General features: G+C 42.8%; 1 protein-coding gene across 2 annotated transcripts in view; it reads left to right on the plus strand.

Annotated features, from left to right (window-relative positions):
- The first annotated feature begins 1,887 nt into the window (after positions 1-1,887).
- Spire1 (spire type actin nucleation factor 1) overlaps positions 1,888-20,909 on the plus strand; it is a 116,694-nt gene continuing 97,672 nt past the window's right edge. The window contains exon 1 of one of the 2 annotated variants that reach the window (XM_041639210.1): positions 1,888-2,392. In XM_041639210.1, the coding sequence (XP_041495144.1) occupies positions 2,104-2,392 (289 nt within the window). In that variant the 5' untranslated portion in view covers positions 1,888-2,103. The remainder of the gene's footprint in view (positions 2,393-20,909) is intronic. The other variant, XM_041639211.1, reaches the window with a different exon arrangement.

Raw genomic sequence — 20,909 nt, forward strand, 5'->3', positions numbered from 1 at the left:
TGAGTGGGTCAGGCAAAGGACAAAGCTGGCTTATGGGCAGTGGGCAGCAATACTCCATTAGGTCAGAAGGTGGCGATGTTGTCCACAAAAGTGGCCCATTTGTTTTCCTGCATTGTTTGAAGAATTTTAAGCTCTTCTTTATTTTCAAAAGCCACACAGAGTCCAGACTTTTAAAATAGCAAGATTTGGGATTATTAGCATATTAATGTTATTACATAATATACCATAGTAACTCTAGTATTACTATGCATTAGTCTCACAAACCAGGAAAGAGGCTTTGCCTCAGAGTTTTGTCACACAGAAATGCTACATGAATTTTTTAAACATGTTTTTGTGTGCATTGTGGGTGCACACATGCACATCGAGTTCAGGGACTGGCTTCGTGGACTGGGTTCTCTCCTGTAGCTTTTTGGTCTGTCGGGCTTGGCAGCAAAGTCCTCTCACCCGCTGAGCCATCTCGCTGGCCCTAAATACTGCGTTTTTACGTTGGAGATTCTGAACCAATAATTAAGTGATTCTACTGGAAGGCTTTGTTTTACCTCTCTTGGAGTGAAAACGAAAGGTGCCTATGGAGCTTTTCCCCTTGATCGCGTCTCCATTTCTTACCATTTTTTTTCTTATCGTTTTTCTTTCAATTCCTGCTGTCTGCATGGTGGCATCTTACTTATGACCAAATCATTATGATTTCTAGTATAAGATTAACTGTAGCGTGCAGTTTCCCGCATTCCACACAAAATGGTACCTACTATGATTTTCTTTCTTGGTTGATGCTACAACTCTAGGGATCTGGAAGACTAGCATGGGTGGCACGCTACCAACCAAAACCATCTACCAATGGATGGACTTATTGCTTAAGAATTGCCTGTTTTATTGCACACTTAAACGGGTTCAGGGAGGTCCCTACCGTTCTATGGATAACTACCCTTAGTTTTGTCTCTTGACACCAATTCCTAGTCATATGACAGGCTGGGCTGTTAACTGTTAATGAGCACGGTTAATCGGGGACTACCTCAGGAAGGCTGTTGTAACATTCTAAAAGGCTGCTTTAACGAACCTCTGAGCGCTGTGCACCGCACCCCAGGCCCTGATGGGAGAATTCGGGGAGGCAAGCCTAAGATCGCTGCCCTTACACTGAACACCAAACGTGTGTGACTGGAGAGAATTCCCAAACACGAGAAACCCAAGCCCGGTGTGGTGGTGCACACCTTGCAATCTCAGTTAACAAGCCAAGGCTGAGCAGGGCGGTGGTGGTGGCGCACCCCTTTAATCCCAGCACTCGGGAGGCAGAGGCAGGTGAATCTCTGTTGAGTTCGAGGTTAGCTTGGTCTACAAACCAAAAAAAAAAAAAAAAAAAAAAAGAAAGAAAGAAAGAAAAGAAAGAAGAAAGAAAAGAAGCCAAAGCTGAAGAATAGCGAGTTCAAGGCCAGTCTGGGTTACCCGGGGAGACTGTTTCCAAATAAATACATAGATAAATATATCTAAAAATTAATTTTGCAAATGAGCAAAGTGTCGAGTGGTCAAGGGGCCAAGAGGAGGTCAAAGCGGGGAGGTCCCAGGCAGCCAGAGGCGAGGGCGATTCACGTGACCGTTTCTTTTTAGTAAATCGCCCCAGATTGAAGTCAAGTTCTTAAATAGACTACGAGCGAGCTGAGGCGAGGCGAACCGAGTGACAGCGACTTGGCAGCAGGACCCCGCGGGGACCCACAGCCCCGGCCGCGACCGAGCCGTCGCCTCTAGCCGCACGTCACTCACTGCGGGGGCAACGCCCCCCGGTCGCGCTGGGCGCTCGGCCGCGCGTCTCTCAGGACCGGGGACGACGTCCCCAGGCTTCGGGCAGATCTCGGCTGCGCGCCCCCAAGGCGAGGAGGGGCGGGGCGAGGCGGGGCGGGGCGGGGCGAGCGGACGCCATCGCCGCGCTACCGGCCGGCGGCGTGCTGGCCAGCGCCGAGCGCAGCGGCGTCCCCGCCTAGTCCCCGCGGCGGCGCGCAGCCGGCCTGGGCGGCGGCGGCTCGGAGATGCGGAGGCGGCGGCTCGCGGAGACGATGCTCGGGCGCTGAGGAGACGCGGCCAGCCGAGCGCCGGCCGCGCAGCGACGTGGGCCGCATGGCGCAGCCCTCCAGCCCGGGCGGCGAGACGCCGCAGCTCGGCGCGACGGGGGACTCCCGGGACGCGCTGAGCCTGGAGGAGATCCTGCGTCTCTACAACCAGCCCATCAACGAGGAGCAGGCGTGGGCCGTGTGCTTTCAGTGCTGCGGCTCCCTGCGCGCCGCCGCCGCCCGCCGCCAGCCCCACCGCCGCGTGCGCTCGGCCGCGCAGATCCGCGTCTGGAGGGACGGGGCCGTCACCCTGGCGCCCGGCGCCGGCGAAGAAGGAGAGCCGCCTCCCGCCTCCGGTGAGGTCGCGGCTCGACACCCCCGGCCGAGCGGGAACCGGCGGGTGGCCCCGGGAGGGCGGTCGAGCGGGCGGGGCTGCGGGACCCGGGCTCCGGGGACGCTGTGTGCGTGTCCGCCGGCCTCGGCTGTTTACCGGTGGCTGCGCGGGAGGTCCTGTCAGGAAGATTACATCTTCGAGAATGAGCAATCCTCTCGTACCATGTTTTGAATTTGTCACGAGTCCTTGGGAATGCCAGGGAAGCCGCTGAGCCCCGAGAATCCTGCTGTTTTGGGGAGGATTAGAATAAATGACGACTCTAGGTACTGAGCGTGAAAATGGACTGGGATGAAAAGTACAGGCTTATTTAAAAAAAAAAAAAGTAAACAGGCTGTTCAGATAAAATTGCTTTTAGTTACTACGGGTACATTCTTCATGACTTGTCACCTAAACAGTGAGACATTACCAGGAGCTTACTCACATGCTTTATTGATGGCAACACTGGTAATAGGTTTCCCCTATCCGGCTCGATCTAATTCATTCTTTGAGAAGCAAGTCTATAAAAAACATAGCAAAACAATCCACCTTCTTCTTTAGAAAGTTGATGGAAGTGTCAAAATGCTTAAGGTAGAAAGTGTAATTAGACTAGTGTGTAAAATGACATTTAGTGAAGATCGTTCCAAATTCAGGATTATCAGCCCTACTAGAATGTGTTCTAATTTTTTTTTAGTTAAAGTAAGTATAGCTTTATTAATTTATTTAAAGTCAGCCTTGTGATGTATTAAAAACCTCAATGTTGCACTATTTTCGGAATACCTTGTGATGTTTTGATACACATGTATCTTGAATGATATTTAAAGCTTGCTTTTTAATGATTCTTTTGAATCCCTTTTTTCTTCCTTTCAAAATTTATTTGATCTGTTGCTTGATTTTAGACTTGGCCATAGCAGATGGCAAAGTCAGTTGCAATTTATTTAGAAGATGCCATGAAAAGATAATTTTCTCCAAACAACGAGGCTTTGTTTTCATCCTGAACTGTTTGAAGAGGACAGAGTGTGTGCGACCTCACTTGAGAAGAATCTTTGGTTGTATTGAAAGAACAGTCCTGGTTGTATGGTGTATCAAAAACTGTTGAGGAGCTTGATCCCAGAAATATTTATCAGACTGATAGGTTCTTTAGGGTGATTTCTCATAAATCTTGTTGGAAGACTGAAATGATTTAGTTTTTGCGTCACTGATATGGCTATAGCTCCCTTCAGAGAAAACAGTAAATAGATGTTCCCAGGAACTATAATGAGTTTTTCAAAACTTACTTCCAAATTTTTACTTATCACCGTGTGCGTGGTGTGAGGAGGGACACTTGCCACCATCCATGTGCAGGTCAGGGGTCAACATCCTGGCGTGGGTTCTGGAGGGCAAACTTGGGTTGCCAGGTTTGTGAGGCAAGCTCTTTACTCCCTGAGCCATCTCATCGGGCCTCTATTTTATTTTTATTTTTGCATTTTTTTTGTGGGGCACTAAGTCTCCTGTACTCAGGCTGAAGCTGTTCTCGGAATCTTGGTTCTTCTGCCGTCACCACCCATTGACATGGGCTATCACACCCTACTTCGTAATGGATTTATAACCACCTACTTTCTCCTATTCCAGTCCATGATCTCTGCTCCCAGATACAAAGAGAACCTGGCCTGTGTAGTTGATAATCAGGAGCGTCTCAAGGCCTCTTGGTTAAAATAGCTAGAGATGAAAGAGGAAAGAACAGAATAAAATACATTGCATGAGAAAAGATTTTGATAAAAAATATTTGGGCTGTCATTTTCTTTCTCTCTTTCTTTCTTTCTTTCTTTCTTTCTTTCTTTCTTCTTTTTCCTGAGACAGGGTTTCTCTGTAGCTTTGGGGCCTGTCCTGGAACTCTCTGTAGACAAGGCCTGCATTGAACTCAAAGAGATCCTCCTGCCTCTGCCTCTCAAGTGCTGGGATTAAAGGCATGTGCCACCATTGTCCAGCTAAGGTTATCCAATTTCAGATGTTGTTCTATTAGTTTATTTCCTCCTGGAGTTTAAGAGTAGGTCCTTGGCTGTGGAAAATACATGTCTTTAAACATTCATTCTTGATTCTTGTTTAAGACTATAGCCTTGGTAGGTCTCAACAGTCTGTGAAACAGACTGGCCTTGAACTCATGACCTTCCTGCCTACAACTTCCCAAGTCCAAGCGCTGGGATATAGATTTCTGCTATCATGCCCAGCTTTAAATCTTGTTTTTAATAAGTGATTAGTAATGACTATCGGTCGCCTGCCCCAGATTCTCAGGGAAAAAACAGTGATTAGTAGCTTGGTACTGGATAAATTTCTGTAAGCTTTTTTTTCTAATTTATTTATTTTTATGTGCATTGATACTTTGCCTACACATGCATATCTGTGAGGGTACTAGATCCTCTGGAACTGGAGTTGCAGACGGCTGTGAGCTGCCCTGTGGATGCTGGGATTCCCGGGTCCTCTAGAGCTCTTTACCATTGAACCTTCTCTTCAGCCCAAGGTTTTTTGTTTTGTTTTTTTGTTTTGTGTTTTTAGAAATGAAGCAAGTTTATTGAGTACACATTGAGGGGAATCAGACTGGGCAGTAGTAAAACACTGCTTGCTTGCTTCCTTTTTTTTTAATTTTTTGTTTTATTTTGTCTCACTATGTAGCCTTGAGTGGCCTTGTACTCAGAGACTTGCCTGCTTCTACTGGGATGAAAGGCTAGAGCCACCATACTCTACTTTAGGCCTGTAACTTACCTTGAATAGCCCAGACTGACCTTTAACTTGTGGCAATCCTGCTCCCCAAGTGCTGGGATTACAGCCATGAGCTTCATCCCAGCTCATTTATTTTCCAAGTCGAGGTTTTGAGAAGTCCAGTGGCGTGTTCCAAGTCAGACTGGTGACCTCTCTGACTCAAGCCCAGGTCTAAGTGTCACAGCTTTGTGAAGTGACACATTTTGTTTGACTCTCCTCCATTCCTGCTGAATGATGTCAAAAAAGTCCCTGAGTCTTCCAGTGTCTAGGATGCTGTGGGGATTCAATCTCTCTTTTTAAAATCTAGGCAGTGTGTTAATATGTAATATGTAAAATGATAACAGATTCATTCTCCCTCGTCTCGTGGTCCTCTCACGCCACCATAGTGTCTTTTGTCCAGTTGCTGTAAGTCTTCACTAAAAATTGAGACAGATGTCGAGGACAGATGTTTCTTAATCTCAACACCATTGCTATTTTGAGCCAAATAATTCCCTGTTTTGGACTGTCTTGTGTGCCTTATTTCTCTCTGCAATATCCCAGGATGCTGCCACTGGTTGACAGTAAACCTGTTTTTCCACTGTAACAATAAGAGATGCTGATTTATTTATTTTGAAATAAGCTCTCTCTATGTAGCTTTGGCTGTCCTGGAACTCCCTATAAAGACCATGCTGGCCTTGAACTCACAAAGATCCTTACATCTCCATCTCCCAAATGCTGGAATTAAAGGTGTGTGCCACAGCATTTGACAATAAAAGATCTTTAGATCCTAGGCAATCTTTGGACTGGGTACTGGAGAGATGACTCAGGGACTTAGAGCACTTGTTCTTGCAGAGGACCTGGGTTCTATTCCCAGTACCTACCTTGGGGGCTCAGAACCATTTAAAACTCCTGTTTCAGGGGATCTGATGCCCTCTCCTGACCTCCAAGTGTAACACACACCCACAGTGCATATGCATATATATGCATGCCAGCAAAACATTCATACACATAAAATAAATAAATTTAAGAAAAATTAATTAAAAAATAAAAGGTCTTCAGACAGGGCTGGAGAGATGGTTCAAAGGTTAAGAGCACTGGCTGCTCTTCCAGAGGTCCTGAGTTCAATTCCCAGCACCCACGTGGTGACTCAAAACCAACTATGGTGTCTTCTGTCATGCAGGCATGCAGGCAAGCAGAATACTGTATACATAATAAATAACTAAATCTTCAAAACAAAGAGAAAAAAAGGTCGGTTCTTCCGTGCACAGTAGTTCTGGCTGAGAAGTGCTGTTAGCAGTTGCTGGGTGATGCCTGCATTGTGGCTGCCACCGTGGGTGCTGCTGTCTTGCCTACCAGTATTGCTCCACTGAATCTCACCAGGAGAAAGAGCCCCTCGTGTGCTTTTCTGACTTAGTGTGGGACTGAGTACAGTAGAGTGTTCCCTGTTCTACTTCTGACTCTACTTGTGCTGTAACCATGGTCATTACGATCTCAAAGGAAAGGAAAAACTTTGTAAACAACAAACTCCAGTCTTACTCCAAGCATTCCCGTAACTGTTTTGTATATTTACCTCACTGTACTAAGTAGTTGGTTTGTATGAGATAGTTTTAAAAAACCCAGACATAAAAGGTTTCTTTTATCCCCTTTGCCTATGCAGCTTGGGTTGTTTATTTTTTGGTCTGTTTGATGTATATGTGGAAACAATGTCCAGCAGTAAACAGAATTTTATTTTGCTGAGTTGTTCTAAAAATAAAAGAAAGTTGCAGGTGGTGAGATTTGGGGACAACCTGGCTCTTTCTGTGATAAAAGTGTTATTCGTCTGAGCTGTCACAGAAATGCTCATAGTGTCATATTAGAGATGAGAATCCTGCCTGGTCCCATCAGCCTTTTGGGATTTAAATACCCATTAAATAGCACTCAGCTATTTCAACTTTGGCTCCAAAATCTTGACATCCCTTTTGTTTTAGATGTATAAAGAACATTTTAGAAATTGTGGCCCCTTTTTGATTTTAAATAACCTGAAGGGAGGTAGCGAGATAGATTTCCTGGGAGCAACAATGGAGGCTTGTGCGCATACGAATAAGGGAATCCCTTGAGGATGGTTTTTGGTATAGAGCACATTCAGGCTTTGTTTGGGATGTGAAAAGAGGATGGGATCAGTCAGGCTTCTCAGGAGGTTTACGCTAATGCTACCAGAGTGGTCTCTTTGATTCTAAAGAAACAGTGTTTGTGGAAAAGGTGGACACACTCAAAACGGGCTTCAAAATATTTCAGTCCACTCTTACTGTGTTTCTTGAGTGTTCATAGCTTGATCGCTATCAGCTGTCTGTGTAAGAGCATATGTGTATGAGTCCAGGGTAGATGTCTGGGAGTCAGTGGTGGAATTGAGGACTGCCAAAATCCATTAGAGGAAGAAAGAGTCATCTTTGTTGCTTGTGTCAGAACTAGTTTAGCTGAACAAACATATCGTGAATTTACATTATGTGCCAGTAGTATTCTGGTTTCCGGCGCAGTTTAAACATGAATAGTTGTAAGAAGAAACAAAATATAAATGCAGTGGCAAGTTACCCTAAAGTTAATAATGCTGAAATGTCAAGCCTCCTACTCCTCTAGTCTCTTTCCAGGTACTGGGAAGGTTCAGATGCTCATTTGCAAAGTGAAACCTGATTGGGTAAAATCGATGTCACTTTCAACTTCAATTTATTCTTCAAATACTTACTGTGTTGGATTGTCTGGAAAGAGTTACAGCGTTCTGGGAAGAAATTTCTCCCTATGCGAAAGGCTGTAAATAGTTTCATCATGTTCAAATATTGATACTTAAGTTTGAACTCTGTTGAAAAATTATTAGCTTAAGAGTTTTCACTGAACAGAAAAAAAAAACCCCACCTACATTTACTAGTGATTGTATGTTGATAGGCTACATATACTCTGCATGCATGGTGACTCACATATCTGAAATCCCAGCATCCCAGAGGCTGAGACAGGAGGATTGCCAAAGGTTCAAGAATAGCCTGGGCTACATAGTTAGAGATTGAGAGAACATGCCCAGAGAGAATAGAACACAGCAGACCAGTCAGTCACCCTGCTTATTCGTCACATCAGAAACATTCTGTGTCACAGCTTCTGTAGCATAGAAACAGGTCCCCTCTGTCTCCTGCATCTGTACATGAAAGCTCCATGTTTCGGGTAGGGCAGGTACACACCTTTAATCCCAGCTCTCAGGAGGTAGAGGTCAGTGGAGCTCTAGTTCAAGACCATCCCATCTATATAGCAAGTTGCAGGCCAGCCAGGGTTACTTAGCGAGAGTCCTAAACCCAAAATGAACAAGAAAAAGCCACCAGTAGCAAACAGGAAGTGCATCTTGTATTTACATACCATGTCCCTGTCTCTCCAGTCTGTGGGAGTTCTTCGCATCTTGTCTTTGCTTGTGTTTTTGTGACTAGACAGGACTGTAGGTCCGAGTGGAAGAATACCAGAATAGTGAAGGTCTCATCTTCTTATGTCATATCTGGGCACATGACATCCCACGGAGCAGTGATTTCAGTTCTGGTAGTTGGTCAAGACAGTGTTTACCAAGTTGTTTTTGCTCTTAAAGATAATTTTACCTTTCTTTATGATTGTTTAAGAATGACACTTAAAAAATAAATATAATTAAAAGTGTTGAGGTTTTTCTTTTTTGAGTATTGTTACGAGTGTTATGTCCAGTCCTGTGTGCGTGCTGGCATTCACTCTGCCGCTAAGAACCCTCTACCATCTCGAAACCTTAGTCTTTAATTTTAGTTCAGATTTGTTTTCATTTAGTTTGATTACTGAAATTTGGATTTTATAAACTTTTCTGTTTTGCATCTCTTTTATATTAATTGTCTTACTGATTTTTGATTTTTTTTTCTTTTTCAAGATGGTTTCCCTGTAGCTTTGGAGCCTATCCTCGAACTCACTTTGTAGACCAGGCTGTGCTTGAACTTACAGAGATCCTCCTGCTTCTGCCTCTTGAGTGCTGGGATTAAAGGTGTACGCCACCACTTTTCAGCTAGTTCATATTTTAAAATGCCATAAAACAGTATTTTTTTCTTGTCAAGACAGTATTTTTATATAATTTTATATTTATCTAGATTGTTCTATGTAATGTCATCTTGATCCTTCCAGGAGATTTGCAAGATGAAAAACTACTTTCCCTTCTTTTAAATTAGTCTTAGCCTACAAAATAATGGGTTTCATGTGTATCATATCTATCATTGTACTTTGCTTATATTTAGAACCCATTTTTCTCCTTTGTCCCCTCTACTACTCCCCTTAGCCCCACAAATACTTCTTGTTTTATTGTCTTTTATTTATATATGTATATGTGTGTATGTGTGTGGGGTGTTTTGTCATCTGAATTCTGCATATGAGAGCAAAGTTGTGGATATTAGTTGAACCAACCAATATGTAGCTGGTTCATATTTTAGTGTCACATTCCTTTGTGGCCATGTTGTTGATTCATTCCATGCTGCATTGACATTTGAGATTCAGATAGTCAATAGCATGAATAATGCTGCTATTGAACATGTCTTTCGGTGAAAAGATGTAGCATTTGTGTTAAGTAACATTCCTGAAAGGGCAGTTGCTCCTTAGTTGTGTATTCGGTATTATAGTAGATACTGTAAAAGTTTTCCAAAGTGATTGTACCTCGCAAACTTAGGTTATTTTTATTTTACGTGTATGGGTATTTTGTCTGCATATGTGTCTATGCACCACATGCAGGTAGTACCCATGGAGTCCAGTAAAGGGTGTTGGTTTCCCTGGAACTGGAGATACATGTAGTTGTGAGCCGCCACATGGGTGCTGGGAATTGAACTCAGGTGCTCTGAAAGAGCAGCTTGTGCTCATAACCACTGAACCATCATTTCTCTAGCCTACCTCACAAACGTTTAAAGCCAAAACCATTCTGGGACATGTAGGTGACTGTATAAATACTGTCTTACAAAATGGTAAAATGAAATGAGGGCTGGTGAGGTGGCTCAGTGGTCGTGCACCTGCTGACAAGCCCAAAGGTCTGAGTTTGATCCCTGGAACCCACATAGTGGCAGAGAGAGCCAACTGCACAAAGTTGTCTTCTGACTTCCTAGAATGCTGTGCCACATGGACCACCCGCAGTTCCTTTCATACTCATCCACATACTGTAATGATTCTTCAAAAGGTGTCAAGGCAGGGCATGGTGGCATATGCCTTTAATCCTAGACTTTGGGAGGTATGGGGAGGCAGATCTCTGAGATGGACGCCAGCCTGGTCTACTTAGTGAGTTTTGGACTAGTGAGGACTACATAGTACCTAGTCTCAACCAAAAAGGTTGGAATAGACCAGGGAGCCATGACAAATAAATGATATGCAATATGTGATATGTAAACACTGGCATAGGAAAAGGACAGTGGTGGAAAAATTGAAGAAGTATAAATTAAAAAAAAAAACAACTTTTCAGAGGCAGGTTGATCTCTGAGTTTGAGGTCATTGTAGTTCATACAGGAAGTTCCAAGCCAGAGTGAGACTCTGTCTGCAAAAACAAAACAAACCCAGAAATGATATCATTTTAAGATAATAGGTGTAGATATTTGATCTTCTAGAATGTATTGAAATATCACTTTACATTTCATAAATATATATATAGTTTGATTTGTCCACTTAGCACACATGTGTTTTTATTAGTGATATGTTGAGGGATTATAGTCTTAATAATAACCACCTCAGGGCCTATATTTAGCCTCTGAAAACTTTAAGTCTTACATGTTTTCACACTGCTTGTGCTAATCTTTTTTCTTTTAATTGGGACTATTGTCTTCTCGTATTTGCCACTTTCTCTACTGCACCCAGTATGCTTCCTCAATATGTTGTGTTTTTGAGAGGTAATGCTGAGTACAGTTGGCAATGATGGCAGTGTGTAATCAGCCTGGCACATGGGTTGTCTGGCTGGACTGGGCTTCTTAGGTTTTCAGTGAGAACCCCTGCACTGTGTTAGAGGCATCCCTGCTGAAGGCTTCCTTCCGTTTGCCCATTTCACCAGGATTCGCATGTCTTTCAGGTGGACTGTGTTAGATGTTGAAGGTGCACAGAGGAGCAGAGTACACCTGCACACAGACGCTAGCAGGTGCATAAGCTACCACCCTGTGGTGCAATACAGTAATTGAGAAGGCTAGAGACACAGAAACTGTGATCCCAGAGAGAGAGAGAGAGTGGCTGCCTTTGCCTCATGACTCTTTAACAAGCAAGTTTTAAATGGGAGACTGAGTTTAGAAGTTGTGAAGGCTGAAGTGTGAAATGGTGGACATACAGACAGAACTATGTAGGTAGAAAAGTTTGGAACTGTGGAAGGACTCCATATAGTATCCAAAGGCCAGAGTGCCACTCGTGTAGACACTAAGTGTGACATTTGTTGTGCCCCCCTTTTCCAGGTTAGAAGCAAACACTGCTTACTAATAGGTCATGACTTTTTTTTTTTTTTGCTGCTAAATTTATAAGCAGCCTCTTGAGTTCTCAACAGGATGCTTCAGGCAGCCACTACAATTATCTGGACTTGGCATGTGAGGTTAAACCTGTTTGTCTACTTTGTGGTGGGTGTTCACTGTGCCTGGAGCATAGGATGTGTGTGGGAGTGGTGGGGAGTGAGACAGGCTGGAAAGACATGTTCATTGAGAGCCACACTATTGTTTGTGCCTATAGGTTGGATGGGCAGTGGAGAGCACATAGGGAATTTACACTGGAAAATGGGTAAACAGATTACTCTTTAGAAAGACATACAGACTTTGTAGAGAGTACCTGTCTTCTGGGATGCCTGTGACAGAAGGATTCTGGGAGGCTGAGACAGAAGGATTATTTGAGTTTGAGGCTAACCTGGTCTACATTTTGAGTACCAGGCCAACCAGGGCTACCAGCAAGACCTGTCTCAACAAAGCAAAAGAATAGATACATGTCTTCTACAAATGTTATTGGACAGACTCCAGCGTACTACCTTAGGTGTTAGTAGCCTTTGGGCTAATAAACCATTTGGAATATTTCTGCTTCAGACCTGAAGTGATGAAGATTTGAACTAGATCAGTAAGAATAGAAAGTCAGGTTGGTGCTTTAGAAATGGATCATGGCATGGCTCTTTTGTTTTGATCTGTAGGTGGAAGAAGAAGGAAGCCTGGAAAGCTCTCAGACTCCTACCTGGGTGATGGGGAAGGCAGGAGGAGCAAGTTAGGGTGGGAAGATGATGATTTATGCTGCAAGGAAATTAAGGTAGCGTGGGACATATTTTCCAGGTAGAGTCATGTTAATTTCCACCAAGTTCCTTTGCTCTTTCAGACACATGCAAATCACCTTTGCTTCCCCTGGTAGCACAGAACTGCATTGGTGCTGCAGGAGATGAGACTTAGATTCTTGGTTCCGAGGCTGAATGTGTAGTTAAAGCCTCTGGTAAAGCCACTTAGCCTTTCTGGTTGTTTGTTTGTTTGTTTTAATTTGTAAAAATGGGAGTTGTGTTTGTCCAGCTTATAAGGCTGTACGTGAGAGTATGTTGTCAGCATTGTACAAAGTTATTTTCCCATCTTTTTGTGAAAAGCATTTCAAGATCCTTGGACTGGAGATTGATAAATTCTAAAACAGTATCAACTCTGTGTTTTGAAGTCCAGAAAATGAGACTGACAATGTGGAATGTAGATATTTTTAGGTCTATGGACAGGATTTTTAAATGGACTTATGAGCTATGGAGAATTTCTTCAGACTGCTGGAGAAAGTTTATATCTGATCACCATCCATAGTTCTGCATGATTCCACAAGGAGTTTTTGTGTGGTTCTATTTCTGTGAACTGTCTAGAGGAGGCAGCTCCTTTCAGACAAAGCATGTTGAATGATGGGGTCTTCACTTGGCTGATGATGCCCTGCTTGATTAGGCCCATTTGCAGAGATGCCCATTTAAGTCCTTTAAACAGATTTGAATTGGGCCGTTTTTCTTCTTGTTGTGGTTGAGTTTTAGGAGGTTCTTCATATTAGGTCTTTGAAGTTCAGTTATTTTTTTTTTTTTGATGGAATGAGATAAGGGTCTATCTTCATTTTTCCTGTATGTGGATATCCAGTTTCCCCAAGACCGTCTGCTGGAGAAACTGTTGTTCTTTCTTTATTAGCTGGCCTTTCCAACTGATGGTTAGTTATGTGCTGACTCTTTCGTCTAGCTTCTTTAAGTCCTCTGGGAAGTAGGACTTCTTTACATCAGTAGTAAAACTGTTCAAGTGTGTTTCTTAATTTCTGTAGCCCTTCATTTGAGGTGTGGATGAAATGAGACATTTGGACTATTGTCTGCTGTATATAGAATTAAATCTTGGGGGGAAATGACCACTCATTAGCTTAGTGGCTCTCAGGCTCTGATGTTCTTCTTTGGTTTGTGCTTATTTCATTCTGTTTATCTTTAGAGAACTTGGGCACTAGAGGCTGAATACTAGTGAGTTCCATGCAAGGCTGGGTAACCTGGTGAGACCCCTTACTCAAAAACAGAACAAAAACTTAGGTTTTTATTTATTAATATAACATAATGTATAATTAGAAAATTGCAGAAGGCTTATTTCTTGGTAATAAACATAGTAAAAGTTAAACAGCTAAAAATGTGTATGTGGGCTTATTTATTTATTTATTTATCCTTTTCCACTTTCACTACTGGGGATTAAGTACTTGCATGTACTGGTCAAGTGTTATGCCACTGAGCTGAACCCCAAGCCAGCCTAGATAGCTTTGATAGTTCAAATAACTCACCTTCCTTCGCTCCCCTTTCACCTCTCCTTCCTCTCCCTTTTTCTTCCTTTTTCTTTCTTCTTCTTTTGAGTCATGGTGTTACTGTGTAGTCCCAGCTAGCCCCATACTAGAAACCCTCCTGGCATATTCCTTTTGTGTGCTGGGCTTAGAGGTATGCCCTACTACTTAGCAGCCTTTCATTCTTGATAGAGAATTGGTTAAAAAAAAGGGGGGGGAGGGGTTATGTGGAAAGCCAGACATGGTTTTGCACAGCTTTATTCCAGATCTCAGCATTGCTCAGAAGGCGGATGCAGGCAGATCTCTTTGAGTTGGAGGCCAGCTTGCTCTACAGAGGAAACTCTGGGACAGCTAGGGCTAAATACTGAGACCTATATCTGCAGAGACAGAGGGAGAAAGGGAGAGAGAGAGAGAGAGAGAGTGTCTTAAATGGAAATGGGTGGCCAAGTTGTGCCATGTCTGAAGGGAGGTAGAAAAGTATCAGAGATAGGTGAGCAAATGGCTCCACTGATAGGTCAGGTGAGCAGGTCAAGTCTGGTGATCTGAGTTAGATTCTTAGAGCCTGCATTGTAGAGGGAGAGAACAACTCCTGAAGGCTGTCCTCAGACCTCCAGACACGGCTCTGTGCTGTGCTTGGGCTCACACACACACACACACACACACACGTAAGTAAGTAAGTAAGTAAATAAAGAGGCATGGGCTGTGTTGGGCTTATGTACACACACAAAATAAACAAACAAATGAGTGAGTGAGTAAATAAATAATATTGGTTTGGGTTTTGTTGTTGTTTTTTTTTAAAGATATATTTATTTATTATGTACACAACTTTCTGCCTCCATGTATACCCAAACGCCAGAGGAGGGAGCCAGATCTCATTACAGATGGTTTGGAGCCACCATGTGGTTGCTGGGAATTGAACTCAGGACCTCTGGAAGAGCAGACGGCGCTCTTAACCACTGAGCCATCTCTCCAGCCCTTGGTTTGGGTTTTGTTATGTTTTGTTTTAAATAGGACAGGGTTTCTCTGTGTAAAGCGCTAGCTGTCCTGGAACTTATTCTGTAGACCAGGCTGGCATCTGCCTCCCAGTACTGGGATTAAAGGTGTGTGCCACCATGCCTAGCTAACTTTTGATATTATTAGGGAACTAAAATATAATGATGTTCATGGATGGGTCCCAGGTCCTCAGTGGCCATGATGCTTTAAAAATTCAGTTGTTATTAGATTGCAAAAAGTTTTTTTGTCAAATTTCAACCTGTTGATTATTCAGAATTATGCCTTTTTAATTATTAATGTGACAGCTATCTTAAATCCCACCCACCCCAACTCTCCACACCTACCTGTTTTGTAGACAGTGTTATGTAACCTATGCTGGCCTGGAATTTGTAACTATGTAGCCACAGTTGGCCAGAAACTCAGGAGAGTCCTATTGCCTGAGCCTTGTGCTTAAAGTTAGCTACTATGCTAGTACTGGGAAATTGTGTCTGGTGCCCCTACTCCATAAGCACACATTCTGCCACTGAGTTAAATCTCCAAGCTCTTGAGTTATGTCTTGACTCCTCTTATCTTTCACATCCTGTAGCTGTACCTTGGGCTCCCCATCCCCCCTTGCTCTCTAGAATGACAGAAGCCTCCTGGCAGGCCTGTGCTTGCACTGCGTCCCTCTAGACAAGGCTGACCTGGAAATACAATCAGCTCATTCTTTCATTTTTTGTGACAAGCTCTCACTGTGAGGCTATGTAGCCTTGGATGGCCTGGACCTTGCTGTGTAGACCAGGCTGGTCTCACTTATAGGATCTGCATCCAGTGCTGGGATTATAGTGTGCACCATTCACTCTTGATTAGTGCCCCTTGTGTTTCAGAGCACACCTGCTTTTCCCAACACAGTCAGCTACCTGCCCACCAGTTGTATCTCGGACTCAGGCTACCTCCTGGTTCTCCAACAGGCTCTTCCTCCAGTCTTAAGTCAGCCCTACCCAAATCCAAGGTCTTTGTTTAAATATCCTCAAGAGAGCTTGCCTAGCTAACTGAAGTCGGGTCATTTCCGTTGTTTCCTTTCTCTGTCTTTGGGCCCCAGTAGCAGATTACCAGTTGCCATCAGTGTTCACTTTTGTCTACACTGGCTAAAATGCAGCTACTGTACTACAAGGGCTGTATCTGACTTGCTGTCTGCGAATTACTTAGGGATTTATGGGACAACTGAGAGGGATAGGCAAGCTGTGCACCTGTTTGTATCTATCAGTTTTAGCATGAAAAAGTGTGGTAGGAAGCTGCTTATTTGTCCTGTCTGTCCCAAATCAAAATAATCACACAGAAACTGTATTAATTAAATCGTTGCTTGGCCCATTAACCCCAGCATCTTATTGGCTAACTCTTACATATTAATTTAATCAATTTCTATTAATCTGTGTATCGCTACATGACAGTGGCTTGCCGGCAAAGTTTCAGCATGTTTGACTCTGGCAGCGGCTCTATGACTTCTCTCTAACTCCTCCTCCTTTCTCCCAGCATTCTGTTTACTTTTCCCCACCTAGCTCTGTTCCCCTATAGCTCTGTTATAGGTCCAAAGCAATTCCTTTATTAATCAGTGATATTCACAGCATTCAAAGGGAAATCCACATCACTTCCCCTTTTTTTAAATGAAAAGGAAGGTTTTAACTTTAATATAGTAAAATTACATAGAACAGGTATTAAGCAAAAGTTACAGTTACAATATTTATATCTACTTTATCTCTTATCATAACTAAGGAAAACTATAACTATATATTCTTCAATTCTATCAAAGACTCCAGAAGGATCTAATATTACCTAAGTAAACAGGAAGTACATTGTAAGCAACTTCCAAAACTCTAGAGTTGACAGAGACTTCCTGCTACCTGGACAGTCACCCAAACTTCTTCTGTACTGTTGGGGCATCCATCTTCAGCCTACAGGCACATAGTATACAGTAGACTTTTCCATGAAGCAGGAAATTTCAAAGACAGTTTTATATAGGCAGTTTGTCTGTCACTTTTTCCTGTATCCTGCAGAATGTCTAGCAGACTCTTTCATGAAGCAGGAACCCTGAAGGATTGTCTCATCTTTAGGCAAGTTCAGCAGTCATTTCTCCGTGGGTCTTGCATGTCCATGCCCAGTTAAGCAGTCCAGGCAAGGACAGTTTCTTGCTCAAATCGCTAGCAAACTTTATAAGGAACCTCTTCGATGCCCATCTTCTTCTTGAAGTAACTGGTGCTGCCAGGAGCAGACATGTTTCTGTCATGAAAAGTCCTAAGTTCTTAAACATTTTAAATGCCATATTCTATAGTCTTTGAAAGATTTGAAGAATGCCTATCCATCTGAAATATATCTCTGTACATCTAGAAAAATCTAACATGACTACAAGCTTGATGATTATCTATTAACCTATATTTCTTAATTATACATTATAGTTTTAAGTGAACTGGACAAACAATACCTTAATCAAGAGCAGAAATATACATATAACAAAATTGACTTTAAATTTGCATCAATAAACTAAGATTCCATACCAATGCAAATCTCTAAAGCATATTCCCCCTTTAAATGTAAATAAACATTTATAGACAATATTTGGGAGTATGGGCGTGGTTCTGTCCAAACTTCTTCCTGCTGTTTATTGGGTGAAATAATTTTTTTTGTTTGTTTTTAGAGACAGGGTTTCTCTGTGGCTTTGGAGCCTGTCCTAGAACTAGCTCTGTAGACCAGGCTGGTCTTGAACTCACAGAGATCCGCCTGCTTCTGCCTCCCGAATGCTGGGATTAAAGGCGTGAGCCACCATCGCCCGGCGAAATAATTTTTTTGAGGGGTGTTCAAGGCAACCTTTCATGGGGGTCTTGGTCCATCAAAACCATATTATCTGGAAGCAATCCACAGGTTCTCATCTTCTGTGGAAACACAAGACTAACCTCTTTTCCAAAGCAACATATCATTAGACCTATATTTTGAATTCAAGATACATTTAAGATATATATGTTGGTTTAGCTTAGCAACCCATACAATGAAATGTTTCTCTGTACTTAGCTCATTTACAGTCAAAAAATTCAAAGAAAATACAATAATATACATAATCCAGACTCTCTGTGAATTTTCCATCTTTACATGACCTATTTTTCTTTGCTCCTTTTAATCTATGACTATCTGTACTCTGTCTCTTTAAAGACTTCACCTTTAAAAAAAAAACAACTATTTACTCCTTTTTATTTATTTATTTATTTATTTATTTTTTGATTTTTCGAGACAGGGTTTCTCCGTAGCTTTTGGTTCCTGTCCTGGAACTAGCTCTTGTAGACCAGGCTGGCCTCGAACTCACAGAGATCCGCCTGCCTCTGCCTCCCGAGTGCTGGGATTAAAGGCGTGCGCCACCACCGCCCGGCTTTACTCCTTTTTATAACTGTCTATATTCTTTTTCTTCTCTCTCCCAAACCTACGTACATTTATCCAACACTGTGACCCATTTATAGGTCTTTTTTAATCTGGATTTGTCTGTATTGCATATCTATAATTATTTTCTGACCAGAAGTGCTTCAAATGCTAAGCACTTAAGAATCTAAGCTGCAACATTGCTAGGGTATATACGGTACTTCCTGCTTGCCTTGCCCATTCCAACATGGTAGAGCTGCTTGCTGCTTCCAAGAGCCACACACACTGCCCCACTTCCAGGCACACAGCTGGTCCACGTTGCCATCAAGCAAGCCGCAGCACGCTTCTCACAAACCCCTTCCAAATGCTCTGTCTACTGAAAGAACCAGAGGTCATGCTGGCAGCATGGCCCAGAAAGCCAGCATTTCAAAGTGGTGTGGCTTTTTCCTGCTACTGCTGAATCAGGAAAACCTCTCTTAAAGGAGCCACAGCATGCTGCCAGCAAACAAAGCCCACTCGGAAAATAAATGCAGCTAAACTTTGTTTTTTAGTGTCTAGAATTCCTTTCCAAGCCCTCTCAGGTTTTACGTGGATTTAGTCCACAACGTTGGTGCCAGTTGGAAGGAGCCACTAGTTTGTTCTCAGCTGCGTAGCCTCGAAACTTGTTTACACGTGTTCAAATGTGTCTAACAGTTGGAGTTGAAGCACATAGGACAACATGTTAACCATTTAGCTTAAAATTTTTGATAGGTCTGTCTTTTGATGGGTATACCTTGCTGTTTTTAGTCAGCTAATTTGCATCCTGTTGATAATATGACTGATAATTCAGCAAGTATGATGAGGCTTGTCACTCCAGAGAAAGCTTTCCACTTTCATTTGAAAATAATACAAATTTACATGAAAATGTGTTTGGTGTTTTTTTTTTCTTCCTGAAACTACCTTAATTTCTACCAACAGGCTGTGTAGTTCATCAACATTTGTAGTTGTCCTGAACATCCAAGCTGAGGGACCTATTAGGGGCATCGCAGATGTTCTTCCTGAGATTTTTGGAGCATATTGGATGAGTGGAGTTTTACTGATCATTAGCATTTAAAGCTTAATGTCTGTATCAGGGCTGGTGCCAGTGGGGAGTGGCCCTTTGACCTCCACACATGCTCTGTGCTGTGTGTGCACACACAAATGAAAAAAATTAAAATTATAAATGTCTCTTGAAAATAAATGGCTTTTGGTTTTGTTTTGTTTTTTGAAGTAACAGGCATTGTCTACCAGGACTCCTTCGTTACTTAAACCAGTTGTATTCCTTTATGGGAAGATCTGTCTTCCTAATTGGTAGGCCATGAGGGGGCCTTATCTTCATAGCAGAACAGATCTTTTACATTGAGTTAAAAATGTGAGTTTAAGGGGCTGGAGAATGGTTCAGCAGTTAAAAGCACTGATTGCTCTTCCAGAGGACCCCAGTCAATTCCCAGTACCCTTATGGCAGCTCACAACTGTCTGTAACTCCAGTTCCAGGGGTTCCAACGCTGTCATATAGACATTCATGCAGGCAAAATACCAATGCACATAAAACTAGAAATAAATAAATTATTTTAAAAATATGTTTTTAAACTCGGTGGTAGTGCTGCATGCTTTTAATCCCAGCACTTGGGAGTCAGAGGCAGATGGATCTTTGTGAGTTTGAGGCCAGCTTGGTCTACAGAGTGAGTTCTAGGACAGCCATGCCTTTACAGAGAGATCCTGTCTTGAAAGCCCCTCCCCCTCAAAACGGTGGGGGTGGGGGCTGCAACACAGCCATGATTCTTTTTTTTTTAATATTTATTTATTTTTATTATGCATACAATATTCTGCCTGTGTGTATGTCTGCAGGCCAGAAGAGGGCACCAGACCTCATTACAGATGGTTGTGAGCCACCATGTGGTTGCCGGGAATTGAACTCAGGACCGTTGGAAGAGCAGGCAATGCTCCTAACCACTGAGCCATCACTCCAGCCCACAGCCATGGTTCTTATATTCTTAAGAAATACAGAGCTGAGCTTTTAAGGGCTTTCTGAGAAAATCAGCCCTGCATTTTTGAGAATTTTGAAATATTTGAAAACTTCATGATTAAATACCATTTCAGACTTAATTACCATCTGTCTTAGAGGACAGTAGTAGTAGTGCACAACTTTAATCACAGCATTTGGGAGGCAGAGGCAAGCAGATCTCTTTCGAGCACAGCCTGGTCTACAGAGCTAGTTCCAGGACAGCCAGGGCTACACAGAGAAAAAACAACAAACAAAATCTGTTCTAAATGTAATCTAGTGAAATTATTCCTCGATTCAAAGAGCTAATTCACTGTGATTATAATCTGAAGATTGGTTAAGGCCTACTATAGCTTAGGTTATTGAAAACATAGAAAGTGGAATCATGGATTTTGGAGTTTGAGAGGGATTCTTTCCTTTGCATATATATGTTTTTTTTTCTGAGGCAGAGGCAGCCAGCCCTTGAAGGAAGACTCAAAAAGGATGGGACATAATTCCCTGACACTAAACAGGCGGCTGCAGCTTAAGGTGTTGGAAAGCAGTGGGGTGCTGGGATGGATGCCTGCAGTTTCCCCTTCTGACCTTGGCAGTAGCAATGGAGAGCCGGTAACAAAGCCATGCTGGCATGTATAACAAGGCT

This window comes from Microtus oregoni, unplaced genomic scaffold, assembly GCF_018167655.1.
Source record: "Microtus oregoni isolate MIOR12 unplaced genomic scaffold, Mior012 000057F_ref0000458, whole genome shotgun sequence".
Taxonomy (NCBI): domain Eukaryota; kingdom Metazoa; phylum Chordata; class Mammalia; order Rodentia; family Cricetidae; genus Microtus; species Microtus oregoni.